Source organism: Aulonocara sp. 'chitande type north' Nkhata Bay, linkage group LG23, assembly GCF_057382095.1.
Source record: "Aulonocara sp. 'chitande type north' Nkhata Bay isolate Kocher_YH1m ecotype deep benthic linkage group LG23, A_spYH_male_GT1.1, whole genome shotgun sequence".
NCBI classification, from domain to species: domain Eukaryota; kingdom Metazoa; phylum Chordata; class Actinopteri; order Cichliformes; family Cichlidae; genus Aulonocara; species Aulonocara sp. 'chitande type north' Nkhata Bay.
In genome coordinates this window covers 6,330,555-6,351,743 of record NC_141365.1, presented here as the reverse complement: position 1 = coordinate 6,351,743, position 21,189 = coordinate 6,330,555, and the positions used below count along the sequence as shown (strand labels likewise).

The 21,189-nt window shown below is 40.0% G+C and overlaps 1 protein-coding gene across 2 annotated transcripts in view; it reads left to right on the top strand.

The window, feature by feature from the left end:
* agbl4 (AGBL carboxypeptidase 4) overlaps positions 1-21,189 on the top strand; it is a 352,436-nt gene that overhangs the window by 28,403 nt on the left and 302,844 nt on the right. For both annotated transcript variants that reach the window (XM_086281543.1, XM_086281544.1), the window contains one exon: positions 3,840-3,964. In XM_086281543.1, coding sequence (XP_086137669.1) covers positions 3,840-3,964 — 125 coding nt within the window. Of the gene's footprint in view, positions 1-3,839; positions 3,965-21,189 lie in introns of those variants that run through there.

Sequence of the window (21,189 nt, the reverse complement as noted above, 5' to 3'; positions counted from 1 at the left end):
GTCTATGTTACTGATTTCTACCTGCAGCCAGCTCTGGTTTAACCCTCAGCTTGTAATAGCTTAGTGTGAGAAACCTAGTGCATGCTTGCCTACCCCCCAAACAGCTGTGCTTTTCATGTGATGAATTTAGGGGTTTTTTTCTGGAATATTTCATTCCATATTGCTACAGGTCACTGTTGTCATGAACACGTGATAAATGTGCCAGGATGTACAGTAAACTTTTCCCCCCTTTGGTTAAATACTTTAAAAAAAAATGTACAAAAGACTAATGGAAAATATTTTCCCTCAAAGAATATGTTGACAATAATTTGGGGATCACAAGAAAAGGTCATCTTAGAAACACTTGTTTGTCTTTCTTTTAATTGTTCCACCTTTTTGTTGTGACAGTATTTCTATAATCTTTCCTCCTAAACTGGCTGAACAGAGCTGGTGCATGTAGTTCTCTTTATACATGCACAGCTAAATACACACCTTCTGACTTTCTTTGCAATCCTTCTTTTAGCACCTGTAAGTTGGACACGATAAAGGTCATGAATCGACACTCTTTGCCTCTCTCTCCTTTCCGCAGACTGCACGTCTACATTTATTATTGTCTCTCTTGCCTTACTTTCTTGGGATTTATACTCTATGAATTCGACTCAGCACATTTCAGTTGAATAAGCAGATGAAGTACAAGACTTATATACTGTGTCATAGCTTTTCCCAGACACTCCCTAATCAGACTAGTGGTCTACAAAGACAGATTTTCGTTCCTGCACTGGTGTGTTGGAATGAGATGCCACTCACCATTAGTGGAAGCTGTTATTGGATGCCAGGCTTTAAATGTAAATACGAATCAGTCATCAGCTTATTGTTTCACAATAACACCAGGCAGTTTGCTTCTTACTGCTTGTGCATTTCCATTATGTGCTGTATGAATTGAAATAAAACTTTACATTTATAGCTGTGACATGAGCGAATGTTTTGCTTGTGCTCAATTTTGCTATTACAGGAATGCTGCATTCACTTTCACTTCCCTTTCTTCACTGATTCTTTTTGCCGCACATCTTGTGTCATCAGACATAACTTAAAAATACTTGCCTCGTTGACTATAGGTCATGAGAGCCAATGAGGCTGAACATAAAGGCCTAAAACAAAGACCTAGTGTAATGAGACGCACCATAAATGGAGAACAGAATCAAATGAATTGTATCCCAAAAAGTCACTTTTTTCCCCCCATCACGAAACAAAGTTTCAGAGGAAGCATTAATGTTTATTTGTCAGTGCACCTGGTGATTTTCTGCAGTCCTATATAACTTAATGATGGCACGTCTGTGTATAGTTTCAGTGGAGCAGAGCAAAGTGGGTGTGTGGTCTCTGTATGCATGTGTGTGTGTGTCACAAGCTGACTGGTGGATTAGCTGTCCGATGGCAGAAGGAGAGGGATCTGCTTTGACAGTGTGGTAGTTAGCCCATCTGTCTATAATCTGCTGTGTCAGTGTGTGCGTGCTGCTGCTTTGGTACTACCTGCCACCAGGTGGTCAGCAGTACCCCAACGCCCTGAAATAAAGCTGCGAGGGAGGTGGAGCCTAGTGGTCGGGACACGTTCCCAACAAACTTGATCAGCTGTTGCTCGTATGCTGCACTACATTCTAATACTTAAAATCACAGAGATGATTGGTCACATTTATTGAGTTAAGAATAAACTGTTATATAGTCATTATTATTATTGAGAAGACTAACAGACTTTTAGCTCTTTTTTTAGCTTTTACACTGGCAGCCAATAATTTGTGCATAAGGGTTTCCAATTAATGTGTGCAGATATGAATTAGAATAGAAACATGAGCCCTATATTTAGAAAGCCTGTCTTATAATCAGCTACTACCCACCCAGCTTAAAGACAGCTGTGAGAATTGGAATATGGAACATATTTCCCAGTGGATTAATTATATTTCACTGATCATATGGATGTATTTTATTCTTATTAATTTTGCTGTGAATAGTATATTGTGTGTCAAATATGGATTGCTTGAACACCCTGTGGTCTTTCTGTTTCTCATACCTATGGCAGTAAATGTCTGAGAGTAATTCTACTTGAGCATTAAGTTGGTTTGGTTGCAGAAAAATACGGAGCGTAGTCCGACCTGCTGCTTTGTCAGGCAGAGTGGATTCCAGTGATATTTACTTTTATTCAGCAGGAGAGAGAGAGAACTTTCATAAGAAACATTCAGAATTAAACTTAACCAGATGAACAAGCAGTTGATTTCATAATTCATCTGTACTCTAACATTAACTCATAGTTACGTCATAGTATAGCTGCTGTTGAGTCTCTGATGCTGAGAGGGTTTTGTTAAGACCATAGACTACCTTGTGATTAGAGCAGGGTGATATGACCAAAGATATTTATCACGATATACATTTGAAAATTTGCGATAACGGACAATATAATTGACACTAGACAAAATACTTTACAACTCTACAACTTTGTTAGTGCAAAAAAACCCATCAACGTATTTTCACGTAAACAAGCAGCTGTTTTTTTATGTGCATTAGTTATATAAAAACTTAACAGTGCAAATGCAAATTCCTTGCTGACAGTTTAACCGAAAGGCATTTCCAGTGGAAACTGGCCAACATATCCTCAGCATAACCATGTTTAATATCCACAAAACTTAAAAAGAGGTTATACACACACAATACGGTAATATTATGTTGAAGCACAGTACGTTTCACTCCGCGAGGCTCCTGCCAACGATAGCCGTAATGCTCCGACAATCCATCAAGCAGTGCGGGTTCATAGCTTAGCAAAGTCATACTAACACATTTGACAGATTGCTGAGCGCCGTGTACCACATAAAATCGTTTCGAGGTCAGTAAACACAACCAGAATTCATACATAAGGCACACGGGATTATAAGGGGCACTGTCGATTTTCAGAAAAAAGGATTGATTTTAAGTGTGCCGTATTTTCCAAAAAACACGGTAATAACGACGGCCCGCTAGCATGCCCTACCAAAAATAGTGCTTTGTTGTGTATCTGACAGACAAAAGCTAAACCAGTTCCACACCACTGAAGTTGCAGCATTTTTACAAACCAGTTCTGGTTCACCTGTTTCATTCAACAATTCGCCCTTCTCATTCTCCGTCACCGCCATGCTTTTTAGGCCATATGCATATGAAAACAAAAGCACTGCACATGCACATTTTACCCATATTCTATCGCGATATTTCATTTTCTTATCGTTGCCCAACATTATACCGGTATTACCGTGAACGGTATGATATGGCCCAGCCCTACTTGTGATTGTCAATTTCAGTGCATCAGTTTTGTAAAAATTGTTGCCGAGGTGTTTATGATACAGAGCCAGCTGTTTTCTCAGCACAAGAAGAGCCTACGACACTCCTTCCTTCCACAATTGATCACTTCTTTGATCCAGATGCTATGCATGTTTCAAGCAGCTCTACACTGAGAAAAGATTTCACTCACTCTGCTATTGTACAGTAGCAGAAAAAATAGAACGTCAATATATGATGGTCAGTGTTGCTATTGTGCTGCCATAAATTCACTGAGGAATAGGAAACCTTGACTTGGTCACATAATATGCATATTTGGGTGGCTGTTTATAAAACAGGTTGGCCTGTGTGTCTGCATGACATTTAATGTGAACACGTGTCTTTAAAAGCACGTCTTAGATTTAAAAGGAGCTGTTCTACAGCATTATCTTGTCTTGGGATTGCCTGCCTGTCTTTCTGTAAAGTTTTGTGTATATCGACTGAGAGGATTTAGCAATACTGAAGAAGCGAATCACTGATCAGTTCTACAACATGCCAATCTAAGTTGTTTTTTTTCTTCCCCTCAGGGAACCTGGGTCGTGTTGACTACATCAGTGAGTTTGAATTTGATCTCTTCATCCGGCCTGACACCTGCAACCCCCGATTCAGAGTGTGGTTTAACTTCACTGTGGAGAATGTCCGAGAGACACAGGTTAGCGTGCTTTGGCCTTTTAGTGTGTTTGCTGGCTGTCTCTGTATGTACCCACGTCTTCACTTATTAATTAATTTAGAATAGACAGTGCTATCTAACTTATCCCTTTCACACATAGTGGTCATTATAGTGGACAGCTATTCAAAGGCTGTTTTCTTGTATTTGTGTCAGTGTTGATGGTATACTTGCACATATTGGACACTGATGTGCCACTCCATACTGTCAAAACGTGTGTTGTCCACCTGTAAAAAACTCTTTAAATAGTACACGTTTTTAAAAAAAAGTTCAAAAATCTTTTTTTATGCCTAAAGATGAATAAATATATGAGGAAAACAATCCTGATTGAGGTTGTCATAAATCATGCATGAAAGGGTTAATGTAGATTTTTTTTTTTAGGTGTATACTCAAACAACTATAAACTTACAGCAATGTTTGCATCACTATCAACTTCTCTTCTTACTTTAATATTACATATATCTAGGGCTGCTCGATTATGGCAAAAATGATAATCACGATTATTTTCACTGAAATTGAGATCTCGATTATTTGGCAATATTTATTTAACAATAACAATGTATTGGATAATGACTTTAAAGATTGTCAAAAAATAATATAAAATAGTGTGCAAATACTGATAACAGTGCAAATGTTTGCAATATAAAAAATAAATGAAAAATGTAAACATCTATGTTTAGTGAACTTTGCAGTGTTGCTCTGTGGTGCAGCTACGACACTGTAGCAAAGTTTACACACTATGTCTACTTGATCTATGTCTGACTCCGCGAACCCATAATGTTTCCACACCACTGAAGTTTTTTTTACCTCTCTTTTCAACCAACGACAGTCACTCTCCTCTCCAAATAACTTCTGCTTAGCTTTCCGAGCTTCCCTCGGGTCCTCTTAATTGTTGTGACACGTGTTCGAAATGCAGAGAGGTGCGCTCGATTTGCCACACGGAGCAGCGCGAGAGTAAAGCACGAGGGAGGGTTCCTAATAGTTGAGTGAATGCTGACCGGCCCAGCAGCCAGACCCTAAACTTTAACAGGTAACAAAGGCAGTGATGAAGCTGCAGCCTCGATTCTACTTGTTCATGTTTCTAAAGTAGAATTGCTGTGGCGATCCCTTTAAAGTCTTTGTGGGACGGATTTCACCTTTGCTTGGCGCTGGCGGCTTTTTGTTCCTACCTAAATACTAAGATTAAGATCATATATGTACTCTTATTAGGATAGGGATTTGTGGTGGTGTGTGGGGCTGTAGACTGCAGGTTTACAGTGTAATAGTATAACAAATTACTTTCCCCTGGGAGTAATTGAGTAAAGTACTGCATTACTTTTAAAAAAAGTATTCTGTGTAATATGTGTAATACATTACACATTACACTGATCACAACAAAGAGGGAAAATACCTCCAGCATTCAGAAACATTTGACCATACAGCATGCAGTTAGTTTACACAGATGTAATGTCTTTGATATGCTGCTTAGTGATGGCGGTGACTCTCAAAGCCGAGCGAATGAGAGACCAATGAGAATCGATAAGGAACTGAATTGATAGGTGATATTGATAATGGAGTCTGAAATGCTAAATTCTTATCAGTTTCCATCCACAATTATATGTCATATTCTATCATTTGTCCACACCTAAACATGTGCAGCGTAATCTGTCGCAATACTTCCCTGAATCTTACATACTTCATTTTTCATTTGAAAGTTGAAACTTTCCCCCCCTCAGAGCTAGTGGTAGAGGTAATGTTCAATTTACTACCTCACTTCTTGTCACAGCCTCCAAACTTCCTGCCGCTGGCAAGCTTGGAGCTGGTGATTGGCTGACAGACGTGGTCACATGGCAAAGAGATACACCACGTGTGTGTGCACCGTGTGTGGCTTAAGGGGATGAAGGCTTGTTGTATCATTTGAATATAACATTGCAGAATAAAAAGAAGGAAAAACTGACAATATTGGCATTCAAGTTTGACTGCTGCAGTGTAATTTGTGCACAGCACAGCAGTACTTGTCAGGTGTAGAAAAAAATGAGATAAAGTAAAGAAACAGACAGTCTGGAGACAGCTAGATATAAAGACAGAGTTGATTAGATAGAAAGAAGCAAAGAGACTGGCAAAACGATAGTGAGGAAAAAGCAAATGTAAAGTGACAATGGAAGGAAAAAAGGAAAGTAAAACATAGAGAATGGCAAGGAGGGATCCACAGCGTGCTGCTGTCTTCCTGTAGCTTGTCCAGCCCAGTCTATCTGAGGCTATCAGGCCTATCAGCCCATCTCCCCGCAGTGCTGTAGTCAGCACTAATCACATTTTATGGCACTGAGATGAATGGGAGGCCTCGGCTTGGAGCCGGATCGATCCCAGGACCAGATAGACCAGCACCTGCAGCCTGGGCCAATAGGATATTTGCTGTTGTGGCCAAATGACAGAAAATGTGTGAGACAGTGACAGAGAGAAAGGGACAGGGAAGGGAAATGTGACACTGTAATGACTGGAGATTTATAAATATCATAGATAATAATATGCTGTATATTGTGGTGCATGCATGCAGCAGGCACAGAGGTGACAAAAACAGGTGAACATCTATCCCTATTGCACCTCCCTGCTCGATCTTTCTTTATAGACCCCCTCAAAAGCGTTTTTTCATTAAAAAACGGTTTCTTATCTGTCCAATTTCCTTCTTCAAAAAAGGTCTTGTGTGAATTTAATCTACTCCAGTGGAAGGTGTTGTGGTTAAGTGCTGCCTGTGCATTTTGTCAGAGTGTGCGTATGTATACACAGGCAGTGTGATTAGATTGTGTCTGTGTGCCTGGAATCATCAGAATTCACATAAATCTTTACTTTATATACTAATGATTGCAATATTGTTGTGACATGAAGCAAAAAAAAAATAAAGCTGAGAAATTTAATAGAGAAAGAATAATAGCATGAGTAAATAAACCAGCTAAGTGCAGCTATAGTATGGGGGAGAGGCTGTGCTATAGAGATATCAGTGGGTTCCAGGGAAGAACTGGGCTGTTGGAGTGTTTCATCCAGCTAAGCCTTGCTAACTCTCAGCCTGAGCCAAGGGAATGGGGAACAGTAAAAGCCCGTGATATTGGAAGTGAGATGGCCATTTTGAAGGAATGTAAGCTGGTGAAACAGATTTGGTCTGCCTCAATCAGCTTAGCAGCTTTGTGGAAATTGGCTTCACCGTAGCACCGGTTATGATGGATGGCCGGATGGATGAATGTCTCTTTTTTTGTATGTCCTTCCTTTTTGTGTGGTTATCGAACCACTCACTTACCTCTGAAAGTTAAGACCAATTCTGGTTATGTTGGTGGCAATGAGTGGGCCATGTGACTGTTTGAAGCGGTGTTAATTTTTCAGGAGAGGTGCACAAAAATTGTTTTCTTCTCAAAGCAAAAAGTACAAAGTTTGTGTATTACTGAAACACATGAAACGACACGAGCCCTTACTTACTATGACCTGTATGAAAGCTTCGCGTGATTTAAATTATGTTTTAATTTCCTGCTTATATTAAAATGAGCACCCACAAAAGAGGCTTTAACCTTACCCTTATTCTAAAATGAAATTTAATTTACTTTAACATACAAGATCAGAGACTAGTAACTGCTGTCTTTGTTTTCACTAATAATAAGCAAGTAAGGGGGAAAAGGAGAAAAGAAATTATACAATACATATGGAATTAAGTAAACTGAGTTAAAATCAAAGTTGTCTGATGTATGGAGTCTTCTTCAAGTAAAAATTGCAAGAAGCCAGTGAGATAGGACCTTTGAAAAAAGTTTCATACTGAGTGAATTTCTACCTGATATGTAACTTCTAGCTACCACGATTTCATTCCAGTTTCTGCCTATGTTACCATCAGAAACCAGTGGGTGAGTTGATATGAAACTCCATTGACTAAGTTGATATGCTTTCCCATTCAGCTGTAGGGGTGTACTTGATGTCAGGTTCCGTGAAGGGCACGGCTGTGAGCTATTATCATAGGAGCCTTAAGGGAGCCATTCATAGAAGACAGGCAGTAAAACCTTGCACCGAGCGCCTTCAACTCCTCCAACTGCTGCAGGGGTGATTTGTAAGCCTCACTTGTCCCAGGAAAGCACAGTGTAGAGCAGTTACTCTCCATAATCAGGAAAGAGGATGAACAGAAGAAGAATAGGCCATGTGTTATATAGACTCCCCAAAGAGCCATCATTACTTTACTTTTTCAGACAATGCTCACCTGTTCAAATTAGTGATGTTATGCAATTTGTCACGGGAGAAGTAAAAAGTTAAATAGGATGTTAAAACTCTCACCACGCCATTAATGACTTTGTTTCGCTAATGCTTATTTACCAGTGCTACGTTTCTGTCCCTGCTGTACTGTATTTTATTAATAAGCTTACATTATTGAAACATTTCTTCAGTGGTTCAGAAGTCCTTGTTCAAAGTCTCACTTTAAGGACCTCCTCCTGGATACATTGCTTGTGTTTTCACTTTGACTGGTGTATAAGCTATTTTACTGATCATAGAAGTTGTTGTTCCAGTGATAACTTGATTTGTTATGTAGCTATGTTGTCGTACGAGGGCAATCCCAAAAGTAAGGCCTCCTATTGTTTTAGAAATACAAACAACCGCTTATTTTCCATGATATTTACATCATTTTAAAGCTTGAAGTAGAGCTGGTCGATATAAGATTTTTTCATATCACGATATGCTTTTTTCATTTCAGGCGATAACGATATATATCACGATATAAGCCAAATAACTATATTTGTAAGATTTAAATGTGCCGTTGCTCACAAGTAAAATGTGAAATAATCAGCTGCTTGTTTTGATTTAAATATTTATTTCCCATAATAAGTTCAACAGGGTAGATGTACTTAAAATGAGGCTTCAGTTTAAGCAAAATAAAGGCAAATATTACTAACTACACAAAAGGTAGCCGCTAAAGCATTTAAGTTTCAAAATAGAACAAACAAAACAGACTACTAAAGTGTCAGTTCCACTTAGAAACAAAATATTAATTCTAAAAATAAATCTTAGTTTATTTTACAGTAGAAGAGACAAAATTGACTTAACTTATTTAATATTGCTTTGGAAGCGCTGTCTGAGAGAAATGTTTATGTCCAAGGAGTTGGTAATGAGGATCCATTACTTTAATTAGCTGCTTGAATCCTTCATTGTCGACCGTGTTTATTAGTAGCATGTCTTTAGCAAGAGAGTAAGCTATGGCATTCGTTATGTTGCTATGTCTCTTAGCTTTTTTGTCATATGGTAAGACGCTGGAGCTTTTTGTCAGACTTCAAATAGCCGAAATACCTCCACACTACGGAACTTCTCTGGCCTTTCCTTTCGACAATCTCTCCGGCATTGGAACCGTCATCTGTGTTCTCTTCGGTAACCTGGTCACCCAAGCTCTCGGTTGATTTTTCTCTAGTTGGCACACTCATTTCCTCCATTACCCGGCCGCACTTCGGCTGGCTGCTTCCCAAACAAATACACATGTGTGGCTTGGCACTTGAGCTGTACGTAACAAGTTACGTGACGTGACGCTGTGGCTGTGATTGGTTCGGCTCTGTGCTGCTTAATTTGTATTGGCTATTCATTTTTTTATAAGAGAGGAAGAGAGAGAGCGATGAGGTCTATCGCAATAGTTTCATTTTTCTATCGAGAAAAAGTTATTTCGCAATACATATCGTTATCGTTCTATCGCCCAGCTCTAGCTTGAAGACTTATTTATATCCCTACATAATCGCCATTTCGGTCGATGCATTTTTGTAGACACTGTGGCGGTTTTACAATGCCCATGTCATAGCCACTCGCCGCCCTCGCAGAATCGCCTTCTGGACAAATGTTCTTTCAACAAGTTTTGAAGGAGAGCGACACTGTGACGGGCGACATGTGGGCGTGCAGTGTCGTGGAGAATGCTTACGCCCTTTCTCAGCATTCCTCTTCTCCAGTTCTGAAATGCCCTTCTGAGTTTTTCCAGTATTTCACAGGACCTGTCAGCATTTATTGTGGTCCCAACAGGCAGAAAGTCAACCAACAATACCGCCTTTCGGGCCCAAAACACAGTTCCACACTGCGCACACTGTGCGTAAGCATTCTCCACAGCACCGCACGTCCACACGTCACCCGTCACACTGTCGCTCTTCTGTAAAACTTTGGTGGAACTTCATCACCCACCCTACAGTCCAGACTTCGCACCCAGTAACTACCACCTGTTCCCAACGTTGAAAGAGCACTCGTCCGGAAGGCGATTCTGCGACAGCAGCAAGCGGCTATGACATGGGCATTGTAAAACTGCCACAGCGTCTACAAAAATGCACCAACCTAAATGGTGATTATGTAGGAAAATAGATAAGTCTTCAAGCTTTAAAATGGTGTAAATATTATGGAAAATAAACAGTTGTTTGTATTTCTAAAACAACAGGAGACCTTACTTTTGGGATTGCCCTCGTATAAGCTAGTTCAGATCCAAACTAAAAGCCACACAAACTGACCAGCATCTCTCAATCTCTGTGAGGTGAAAGTTTCTTTTTGTGAATGAACTCCAGTGGTTCTGAAAAGAGCATTTCCTTTCCACAAGTCAGGGATTTTTTTTTTACTATTGTCAAACATAAAATATGAACATTAAATTAACATTCACCTCACTGTTGGACCGGTGCTGTGTCCTTTCTTGCTGGAGTAGAGCTGCAGGCTTTAGTGAGCTTGAAAAACATTTGATATGCTGTGCTCTTGGCTGAGATATTTTAGATTTAGCAGCAGCTCAGGCAAGTAAGTAAAAATGGCAGACTAACAATATGAAAATGTGTTAAGAGTAGAAAAGCCCAGACTCCCAACAAAACCTACACGAAGGAAAACCCTGAGGAGCATAATATGGCCTCTTTAAGACTCAAGTAGAAGGAATGAAAGAGAAACACTAGAATGTAAGGAGAGAGTAGACACCGGCAGGCTAATGGATATGATGAACTTTAATTGTTTTTTTAAATCATTATTATTATTTCCCATACAGAAGAAACAGAAGCAGCATTAGGAGTGGTGTATTTCTGAGAAGTAATAGTTCTGTAAAGTCAGCTGCTGGTTGTTGTTTATAACATCAGTGCCAGTCTGGATAATAGATTTTTTAACTACGCTCGCTCCTCCATCAGCTGCTGACAGTGTCCTGCTTTAGGCCTGTCGCTGCAATTTCTGTGTTGATGAACACATTGAACTTCACCTGTGCTTCCCCCTGTCTTCTCAGGTTTGCAGAGGTGTTCAGGGACCCTCCAGCTCCCATGTCTATTCTGCTTCTGTCTCATTCTCTGCAGTTCTTGCATCTCCCCACTGTCATGTCTAAGTTGTGATGTCCTTCAGCAGTGACAGTGGAACAAGGGCATAGACAGGTCTCTGGTGAGCACATTGGACGAACATGGGCTAATCGCTGCTGGCGTAGCGTGTCCATGAGCATGCACTGCAGACAGCTGGTTGGTGGCAGCTTCTTGTGGCAGGACCACTTTGGGTCTGTTTATGGGAGGGTTTGGTGGATACACAGCCGTAGGATTAAACTTCCAAACGCTGCTTGTCAACAGGTCTGCTTGTCTTTTTCCCCCCTTCATTTGTATGCCTTTGCATTGCCTTTTCTTTTTGCAGCATATGGCACTAGGTAGATAGGCATGCGTCGTGTGGTTGTGGTCCTCTTCTTTGAAAGTTCATTTTTAAGCTTCTCCTCTTTACATTCTCCAAAGGAGAGACATTGGCTTCTATTTGACTCTGCCAAAGGGATTATTTCACTTCAAACACATCACATGGGCCTAGAAAGTTTAGGATCCTACTTTCACACCCAATAAGGAAGTTATGGAAAGACTTGTGTGGTTTTGAAAGACATGCAAGGCATCAGACGTTTGTGTCAGAGAGTGTAGGGTTTTGTGAGCGACCTTTTTCTGTTAAGGCATGCTTCCTTATTGTCAAAGCTGATGCTCCCCAGATCACTTCATAATGACATGGACAAAAGGATATGACAACAGCAGAAAATGAATTTTCAAATTGTCTTCCTGATAGCAAAATGAGTTTTCCCTGGGTTATCTCTGCTGACGCAAGGTTCCTTATCAAAATTCATTGCCTTATTTTTTAGCTTGATTCACTTTAAAAAGGAGGTACAAAGCTTAAGGGCATGTTTTGAAATAAAGCAGACACATTTTTTTATTAGGCGTTTAGATTCTCTTTATTCAAACAGCAGAGACTTATGCATTGCTCTTAGCTCATAGTTTCCAAAGACTTAAAAAAAACCTTTAAAAACTGGATTACTGGATTTATGTGCCCAATACTTCCGTTTCAACTGTGAGCCTACTCATTTAGGGCTTCCTTTCAAAAATATATTAATTAATGGCAGTAAACGTAATATTTTTTGGAAAACCTCAGTTTTCATGTTTGTCAGCTATTTTAGTGGCATAGGGGAATTTGTAGATGGGGTGATTCATCAGGATAATCATCAGTTGGCCAACCCAGGATTACAACAGTGTGAGATGCTGCCAAAAATGTGTTTTTGGTATTTTATTTGCAGCAGGTGGATCCGCAGCTTCTTTGAATTGCCATGTGAAGCCTTGAAGCTTTATAGCCTGGTTAAAAAAAAAGGTTTGTTAATAACTAATATCTCACTCTATGTTACATGTATAAAGGGGAGAAAATGTCATAAGTAAGGTGTTTAAATTGTATTAGGGTTTAGTGTTTGCATTACTACGTGTTGATGGGCCTGAGTGACTGCTAGGCTTTACTGAATTAGTTGAGATGAAGCCTAGCAGATATCTAGCATGGGTCATAATCTAAAACTGCAGTTCTTCACTATATGGACAGTGAAACTACATTTAACTCACCACAATACAGAATAAATAAAAACGGTAAAAAAAATATCTCTATGCTCCCTGGAGTAGTTTCCCTTGCCATGATTGCAATATACATGTCTCCTACTGCCTCTGGTTCACACAGCCTGTTTAAATGAGGTGAACGCATTAAGATGTATATACTAAAGGACTGAATAAATTAACCACCAACAGTACATATACACCCATTTGTGTGTACCCATGTATGTACACCCGCTAAATAAAGAGCACAGATATGGTGCAGTTTAAAATGCTGCCTGTGTTTCGAAAGGTTCGACTTAGAGGCTTGTTGCAGCAGGGAGCCAGCAGGCCTTTGCAGTCCTTGAATGGAGAGAAAATGTTGCAAAGCACAGCATGGAATTAAAAGCAAAAGGGGAAGGCATGGAAGGAACAGAACGAGAAATGAGAGCAGTGAGATGCTGTAAACTGCTTCTGGAGGGGCTTGTAATAATGTTGTTAATATATGAACTTTTTTTTCTTTACCTGCTATATTGGCACAGTTAAATGCAATGTTCTGAAAAGTAATTGCATTCCACTTTTGTATAAATTTGCAGTGTTTATTGATTTTATACTGCTCATTTATGCAAATCGGTGGCAGTTTCCAACACAGTGCTATTTACTGTAAATATTAGCAAAGTTTTTGTAAATATAAAACTTGCCAACCAATCCTCTATTCATCCCAGCTTTGCTCATCTCAGTCCAAGAAGTAATCAGAGAAAGATAATAAGCCTGAATTGAGAAAAGAGGAAAAGAGGGAAGAGATGGAAAGTAAGCGAGAGGATCGTTGTCGAGGTTTCAGCAGGAGGCATTTTATGGGGACTCAGTAAGGGCCTTGTGGAGCTGCTGTGCATCTGCATGAAATGATGAGCCTGGTGTCAGGACATGGATCATCCTTTTACACCGAGTAATGAATACAGATTGCACACCGGATAGAGAGGCTCTGCAATCTGCTGCACCACAAATGAAACAACTGCCGTTCTAATCAAATAGTCTTTTCATGCCAGCGCAGCCCTCAACTTGGGCTAAATTCAATTCCAGATTCACAGATTTGCGGGTTGGGGGTTGGGGAGACTTGCGAGGCAAGAGGGAGTTATAAATGTTGTAATTAGAGTATTGTTTAATGTGTACGTGTGTAGACGTGTGTGATGTGTGCGTCTGTTGCTGTGGGGGAGGGGTGGCGGTAGGAGGGTCCCTGGCATCGTGTTGTCGTTAACCGCTTGGTTATTTTAGATAGCAGTTGGAGGAATGGGTCCAATCACAGCAAACACATACACACTAACACACACCTGTGCACAAACGCACACATTTAGCTAATTATGCCAACTAGTGGCTTGGGAGAAGACGTTCTCTGTATTCTGTATTTAGGGAACAGCGAGGAGCTTTGAAGGAGAGCCGCAGTGCCTCTTTGATGCTGCTTTTGTTTTTTGTTTGTGGTTTAATAATTTAATCAAGCCAAACGTCCTCCTTCTCTCTGTAACTGTCTGTTGGTGGAGGCTAATTACTCTGCAGATTGTTCTCCTGGTGCTAGAGATGAGAGTTTAGATCCAGAGGGGGAGGGGGGTGCTGATGGCTGTAATTTAACAGTGTACTGATGGGCTAAGCTGTCTGTCGACTGCTGTTTTATTGTTTCGGGATGCTGCTGACAAGTTACTATTCTAATATGCACCATCTGATGAGAGTGCCTGCAATGTTGTGCATTGCATTAGTATTCTTTGTCTCCACCATCCATCCATCCATCCATCCATCCATCCATCCATCCATCCATCCATCAATCCATCCATCACCAGGATCTTCCTCTCTGTATGCACACTGTGTGTCCGCAACTGTCTGGTGAGTGGTACCTGGCTGGAGGTTGCTTGCAGTTGCTAGGTGAAATTGGATACAAAGAGGTATATGTTACTGCGCGAAAAAAACGCTTTGTAATTGCACTGGTCTCAAACAGATCGATAGTTTGCGATAGTTTGTCTGCAAACACTCAGAATCAGATGACAGAAATTTTATTAATCAAAATTAATGAAAATCCAAATTGAGTTGTCATAGCAGCATACCTACAACAGACAACAAAGCAGCTGTATAAAAATGAAGTGTGGAAATAGAGATATAAATAGAAGGGAAAAAAACCGTGACAAACATAGAGAGCTGCTGCAACAGGCTGCCACCAGGACGGTGCTACAGTTGTTTTTATGCAGTGCGCTCTTTGTGACAGGTAGAAACCACCAGCAACCATTTGCCAACCGTTTTTCCTGAGCAACCAGGTGTGATTGTGTGACTGAGGCAAAGAGATTGAACAAACAATACATTTTTACAAGTAAAAGTGACTTGTTTAGCTGTTGTGCTACGTTTTTTTTAATAACCAGAGTCTTTCATCACAGAAGAATGGAATCCAGCCGATCCTGTCAAGGACCAGCCTAAGTGAAATGGACCTTTAGGCTGAAGTGATTGATTTTGTATCTAGGCAGCCACATCCACAGCTAGTCATACGATTTTGAGCTTACAGAAATCTTTGGGGAGGATTGTGATTCGAGATTGTGGATTTTGATTTAACCTCTTTTGATCTTTTGCCCAAAACACCAACCTCTAATAAGATTACAAGTTCACAGGGAGCAACCACTTCTCCACAAAATATTTTGTTTATAAGTTTCATAAACGTGATTGATGTACCTGAATGATATAAGAATAATAGGCTTTGAGCAGAGAATATAATCTATATTGCTGTCAGGTTAGCATCAGTTGTCACACACTATTGGTGTGCTTACAGCATCATAGTAGCTATCGTTTAAGCAAGCAAGATGAAGGCCCATTTCAGTGTACTGCACAGTGAGTGACACACCACATAACTGGAACGATCAGAGCTTCAGCTTTCGTTACATTTCTACATCATCCACTTCAATTTCTGCTAAAATTTTAATAAGAATAAATATTGACCTGGGATTGATGGGCTTAAACCCATTAAACACGTGATGTATCAAGCTATATCTTTATCTTTCTCTCCCTGCTTGCTAGCTTATTTGTGTCTCTGTTGTTAATCTGGAATAATAGTTTAAGATGTTTATTTTCGATGTACAGCAGTTTATAAACTTATTTCCCTTATTTAATATAGAATACAGCACAACACGGTTGCTGTCTTTAGTCAGCATTAACAACAACTGACTGTTCTGCCATCGCATGAAAATTTCATTCCTCATCCTTAGCTAGGCCGAATCATTTAACTGATTTGATTTTAATGCTGCTGGCTCGAATTAGTGCTCATGTTATTAAATCAACAGTAAGACTAGATTAGTACATACAAAACAACTGCATAATGTTAGACCCACTACAGTGGACAAATACATCCTTGGCAAAAGCGACGTTTGTGTGAATGTTACAGTGAAAGGGATCCGAAGAGCTGAGAATGCTGGAGAAGATACTCAGCCTTTGGATTTCTTTGGAATTTAGTATGATATTTTTCACTACATAAGATAAAATGATACAAATAAAAAGTTAAATATGTTAGCAGTGCACTCGTGTTAAACATCAGTGTTTTTATTAATGCAAACAGACACCCTACTAATTTGACTTCTTTACCTCCTGTGATGGTCCTTATCAGACAACGAAGGTATAGCGATCTTAAGTAAGGAAAGCAAATCAGCAAGCTTCTTAATTAAACCGATGCATTATTACCATGTGTAACGGAGCTTCTTCAGGACCACCCCCTAAATGTTGATTTGTGACTACAGAGTAAAGTGCATCACAGTCAGTGTCTTGTTCAGTCTTGTCGTTGGTTGTCAAGTAGTTACCCATGGGTGGATGGGGTGCCTTGGTTATTATGCAGTTGCACTGTGAGTCTTTGCAAAATTGTAAAATAGAGGTTAAAAGAGAGGGTTTTTATCTTTCTCTATTTCTTTCTTGGGGGGGGGGGGTTATATTAGTTTATCTCACCTTCTTGTTTTTGTGTAGCTAGAAGACAAAAATGTGAGTGAGAGAGACAGGTAATGCTGCAGAATTTGGAGGACAGATACTCAGACTGCTCTCACACCCCATGTGGTTAGGTCAGACTAGTTGCACTAATTTACTCCAACCCACTGTCAGTGACACTGGGTTAGCTAGCTAGCTGCATGTTGCTTGCTCACCCAAAGAGCAAGCTTTGAGGAAAGACATTTATGGTCTCTCTAGTGGCAAGAGCATGCATACTTAGTCACTAATACACTGATATAGAAAGATATAATGTGTTTCCTGAGAACAGGGGTATAGTGCCTGTGTTTCCATGTGTATGTGTGATAGCCAGTGGCTCATGAAGAATTCTGTCTCTTGCCAGCACCTTGGGGTAGATGTTGTCAACATTGTGCAACTCTGTAAATCAAGACTGAGGTCTCAAATGTGTGTTTTTGTTCTGTCCATCTTAGGAGTCTGCAGGTATGTATTCACAAGCCAAATGTCAATAAAACAAAACAGTGATTATTCAGTCTGGTAGGCACTGGCTGTGTGTGTGTGTGTGTGTGTGTGTGTGTGTGTGTGTGTGTGTGTGTGTGTGTGTGTGTGTGTGTGTCAGAGCCTCCAGGGATTACAACTTCCTGTTCTGAGATGCTTTGGTCACATCTGCTATGAATCTTTCATGTGTCAGTGGTGGTAACCTGCTATGGGTGGGCACATCAACAAAAACACACACAGTTGTATTTCATGTATTTAACTGCAAGAGACTGTCAGGGTATTCTCTGTGATGCAATGCGTTTATTTCACACTGGTGCATTTCCAAAAAAATGTGGCTGTTGTAGTTGTTAGTGTCAAACTAGCTATAGGTACTTTCATTCAGGAATCTCTCAAAGAAACAAACAATTTATCAGAGCAACTATCAGGAGCTTTCTGCAGGAGTGAAAAGTAAAAATATTTTTTTCAAGATTAGTTGTTTACTTTTCATATCATGGATATTTTAGGATCAAGAAAGTATAAAAGAGTGTAAGGTCTTATGGATTTGGTCTTTTCCTTCTCTACCACCTCCAAAATGTGTGCTGTCAAGTTCTTAACGCGTTCAGCAAAACTGATGTTTGATATGAAGCCGGTAAAAATCAGTTTTGTCTTTTGTCCTTTGTTTCTTGCTTCGTTCAGGCCTCAGGGACCTTCCGGAGAGCTTGAGGCAGCATTCATATGTTGGTTTATGTGACGTTTTTTGTTTTCTGAAACAAGCTCGCTTTCTGATTTCTTAGTTTTTTGCATATTTGCGAAACTTACGTTTCAGATCACAAAAAAATCTATTTTAAATGATGATTTGATTTTTTATCTTTGTCTAATAATAACATTTGTTGCTCTGAAATATGCACGCCTGACAACTGTGCAGAACACTAAGAAATCAGGAGGTGATGAGTGTAAAATTATCATAACCTGGGGAGCTACAATAACTACATTCATTTGAAATCTGCCAGGTTCTAAATAAACATCAGTGTTTCTCTCACACACCCGGACTCTCTTCTTCTTCCACCTTTTCAGCAAAAGAAATTTTATGGTCAGAACTTTTGTCCAACAGCAAGCATCCTCAAGTTGCAAAGCTTGGCTCTACTCTCACAAAGGACCGTCACTTTCATAGATTCTAAGCAAAGCAAACCTTATAGGGCCTCTCTGTAAAACACGATTTAGATTGGCGATCACTGTGTGATACAGACACCTCACTGCTTTGTTCAGCCTGCATGTGTGATATCTCCACCATGGCAGCAGCTCTGCTACAGAGTGTTTTGAGAGTAAACAGATGTTGTTTGTCTTTGTGATGCTGCGTTTTAGCATCTCCTGGGATGTAGTGGACCTCTGCTTTCCTGTAAGCTCACAAAGGATGAAAATAGCTCAAACAGATGAACAATGTTTCACAACAAAAGTAGGGCTAGACTTTCTTTTACACCACAATGCTCATGGTCAACATGGATTGTGGTGGTATTGCTAAAATAAATATAGTTAAAACCATGACCTTTCCTCGTGAGAGGGATTTAACTGCATTTTCACATGCAAGTATAAATTCTTTGTCAAAGTGTCAGTACATTGAACACTAATTTGCACAGATTAGTAAGAAATAACCAACTAATTGGTGTCTTCCCACCCAGCAAAAGCTCTGTGAAAAGATGTTGAAAAGACAGCTTTGCATCTAGCAAAGTTGATATTTGCTTAAACAGGGAAAGGTGAAAAGTTGTCTGATGAAAGTTTCATCAAAAGATGTCTCGAAAGTGAATTCCTTTTATGTCAAATCTTTTGGTTGAAAAGTGGAGGACATCTTTCTTCTCGGTTTCTCTCCAAACTCCAAACTCCTCAGACAGCCAGCAGATTTGAGCCCAGAATCTTCTTGCTGTGAGGCGGCACTGCTAATCAGCGGGCTGTTGTTGCTCACCATGCAATGCAAAATGGGACACAACCCCAAGAGGAAGACAAATTATATGTATATAGTAAGGGTGCAACGATACACAAAATTCACGGTTCGGTTCGGTTCGATACTTTGGTGTCACGGTTCGATATTTTTTCGATACAAAAAAAATGTTCATGCCTTTTTAATTTGTCATTTATTAAAATTATAAATATATATTTTAACTCAAAAGTACAGTTTTTAAATTTAATGTTGCTGAAACAACAAAGTAATAAAAAAGATAAATATATCTGATTGAGGAATCACTCATCTTTGGAAAAGAGAGTTTATTACAGAGAAATGGCTCTTTCCAAAATAAAAGCTATACTATACGCTTCTTCTGGGCTATATTCTCAGCAGCACATTAAACATATCAGGTCCCCATAAGGAGAATCATGTGCTAACGGCTGTCTAAATGACTCGGGTAAAGTTTGTAGTATGCGTGCTTGTTGTTTTTGTCTGCTTCCACTTGTCTTTGCACTAGGATGATGTCGGAGTAAATGTGCAGTCATATTCGTTGTGTTCCCACTCGTGCTGTTAGCGTTAATCTCGTTGAAATGACATTAACGCCACAACACGGCAAGTTAACGAGCTACTGCGGATCGCCCCGTGCCTGGGGGTGGACGGCCAACACGTTAACGAGCTAACTGCGCTAACGCACTAGTTCCCACCAATGTAATTGAGCATTGCCTGGCACATCCAACATACTGTTTTACTTTTGTCCATGACGCGCTTACCTTCAGGGTCATACTTCACATGAAAACCAAAATAGTTCCAAACGCCACATCTGAATTAGGGTGGGGGAGGTTCACTTTGCCATGTTGCAAGGAGAGCTTAACTTCTGTCTCGCTAGTTTGCCCTGCGCTCAGCGAATCTGCGTTCGCATACTCCGCCTAGGCTGCACTGTCGAACGCAGATCCACTGAGCGCTCAACACAGACAGCATCGTCAGAAGGAAAGTTGTTCAAATAAATTAAAAATGTTGTATTGTTCGATACATATGCGTACCGAACCGAAAGCACTGTATCGAACGGTTCAATATCGATACGAGTATCGTTGCACCCCTAGTATATAGATATCAGCATCAGTGTCTAACCTCACAAATGCGCTTCTGTAAGAATGGGTATAGTGTATCTTATGGGGGCACTGTTACCATTAACATTTTATTATTCATTTTTAAAATTGCACTCACTTTATTAGTTCAACTGCTCTTTGGCGCATATATCTGATCAACCAATCACATTTTAGCAAGTCAGAACATGTTGGAATGCAGTTGTGGTCAGTATGACCTGCTAAAATTCAAATGAAGGAAGAGAGTTGATTTAAGTGACTTTTGAATGTAGTATGGTTGTTTGTGCGAGGTGAGCTGGTGTATGTGTGTTTTGAACTGCTGAGATTTTTCCACACAACCATGTTTAGGGTTTACAGAGAATGACCTGAAAAACAGAAAATGTCCAGTGAGCAGCAGCGGGGTGAAAATGCCTTGTTGAATCAGAGGTCAGAGGAGAATGGCCAGACTGCTTTGAGCTGATAGGAAGGCAGCAGTAACTCAAATGAGCAGCAGGTCCCTGAGGTCATGTGATCAGGGACTGCTGGCAATACATCATACAAGGTTGAGAACTAAGGGCGACAGAGTTCTTCCAAGCGTCTGGGACTCTCTCCCTTTGAGACCGAGATCTGTGGACTTGGTGATCTGTTTTTTAAAAAGCAGCTAAAAACTTGTTGTAAAGCACTTTGTAAAATTTGTATGCGGCCTTTCATAATAAAGGCGTGGCTGTGGCTGAGGAGGCAGAGTAAGTCATCAACCAATCGAAATCAGATCGGTTGGTGTTTCAGTCCCTACATGCTAAAGACTGAGTTTCATCAGAGTGTGAGTGTTGGATAGAAAGCATTTAGACATAATAAAAGTGCTTGTGTGAATAAGACATGTCTATTTACTGTTTCTAAATAAAATTTGACTTTACTTTAACCACTCATTACAAGCTAGCTATGCAGACAAACATCTCACAACAACATCGGACCTTGAAGCTG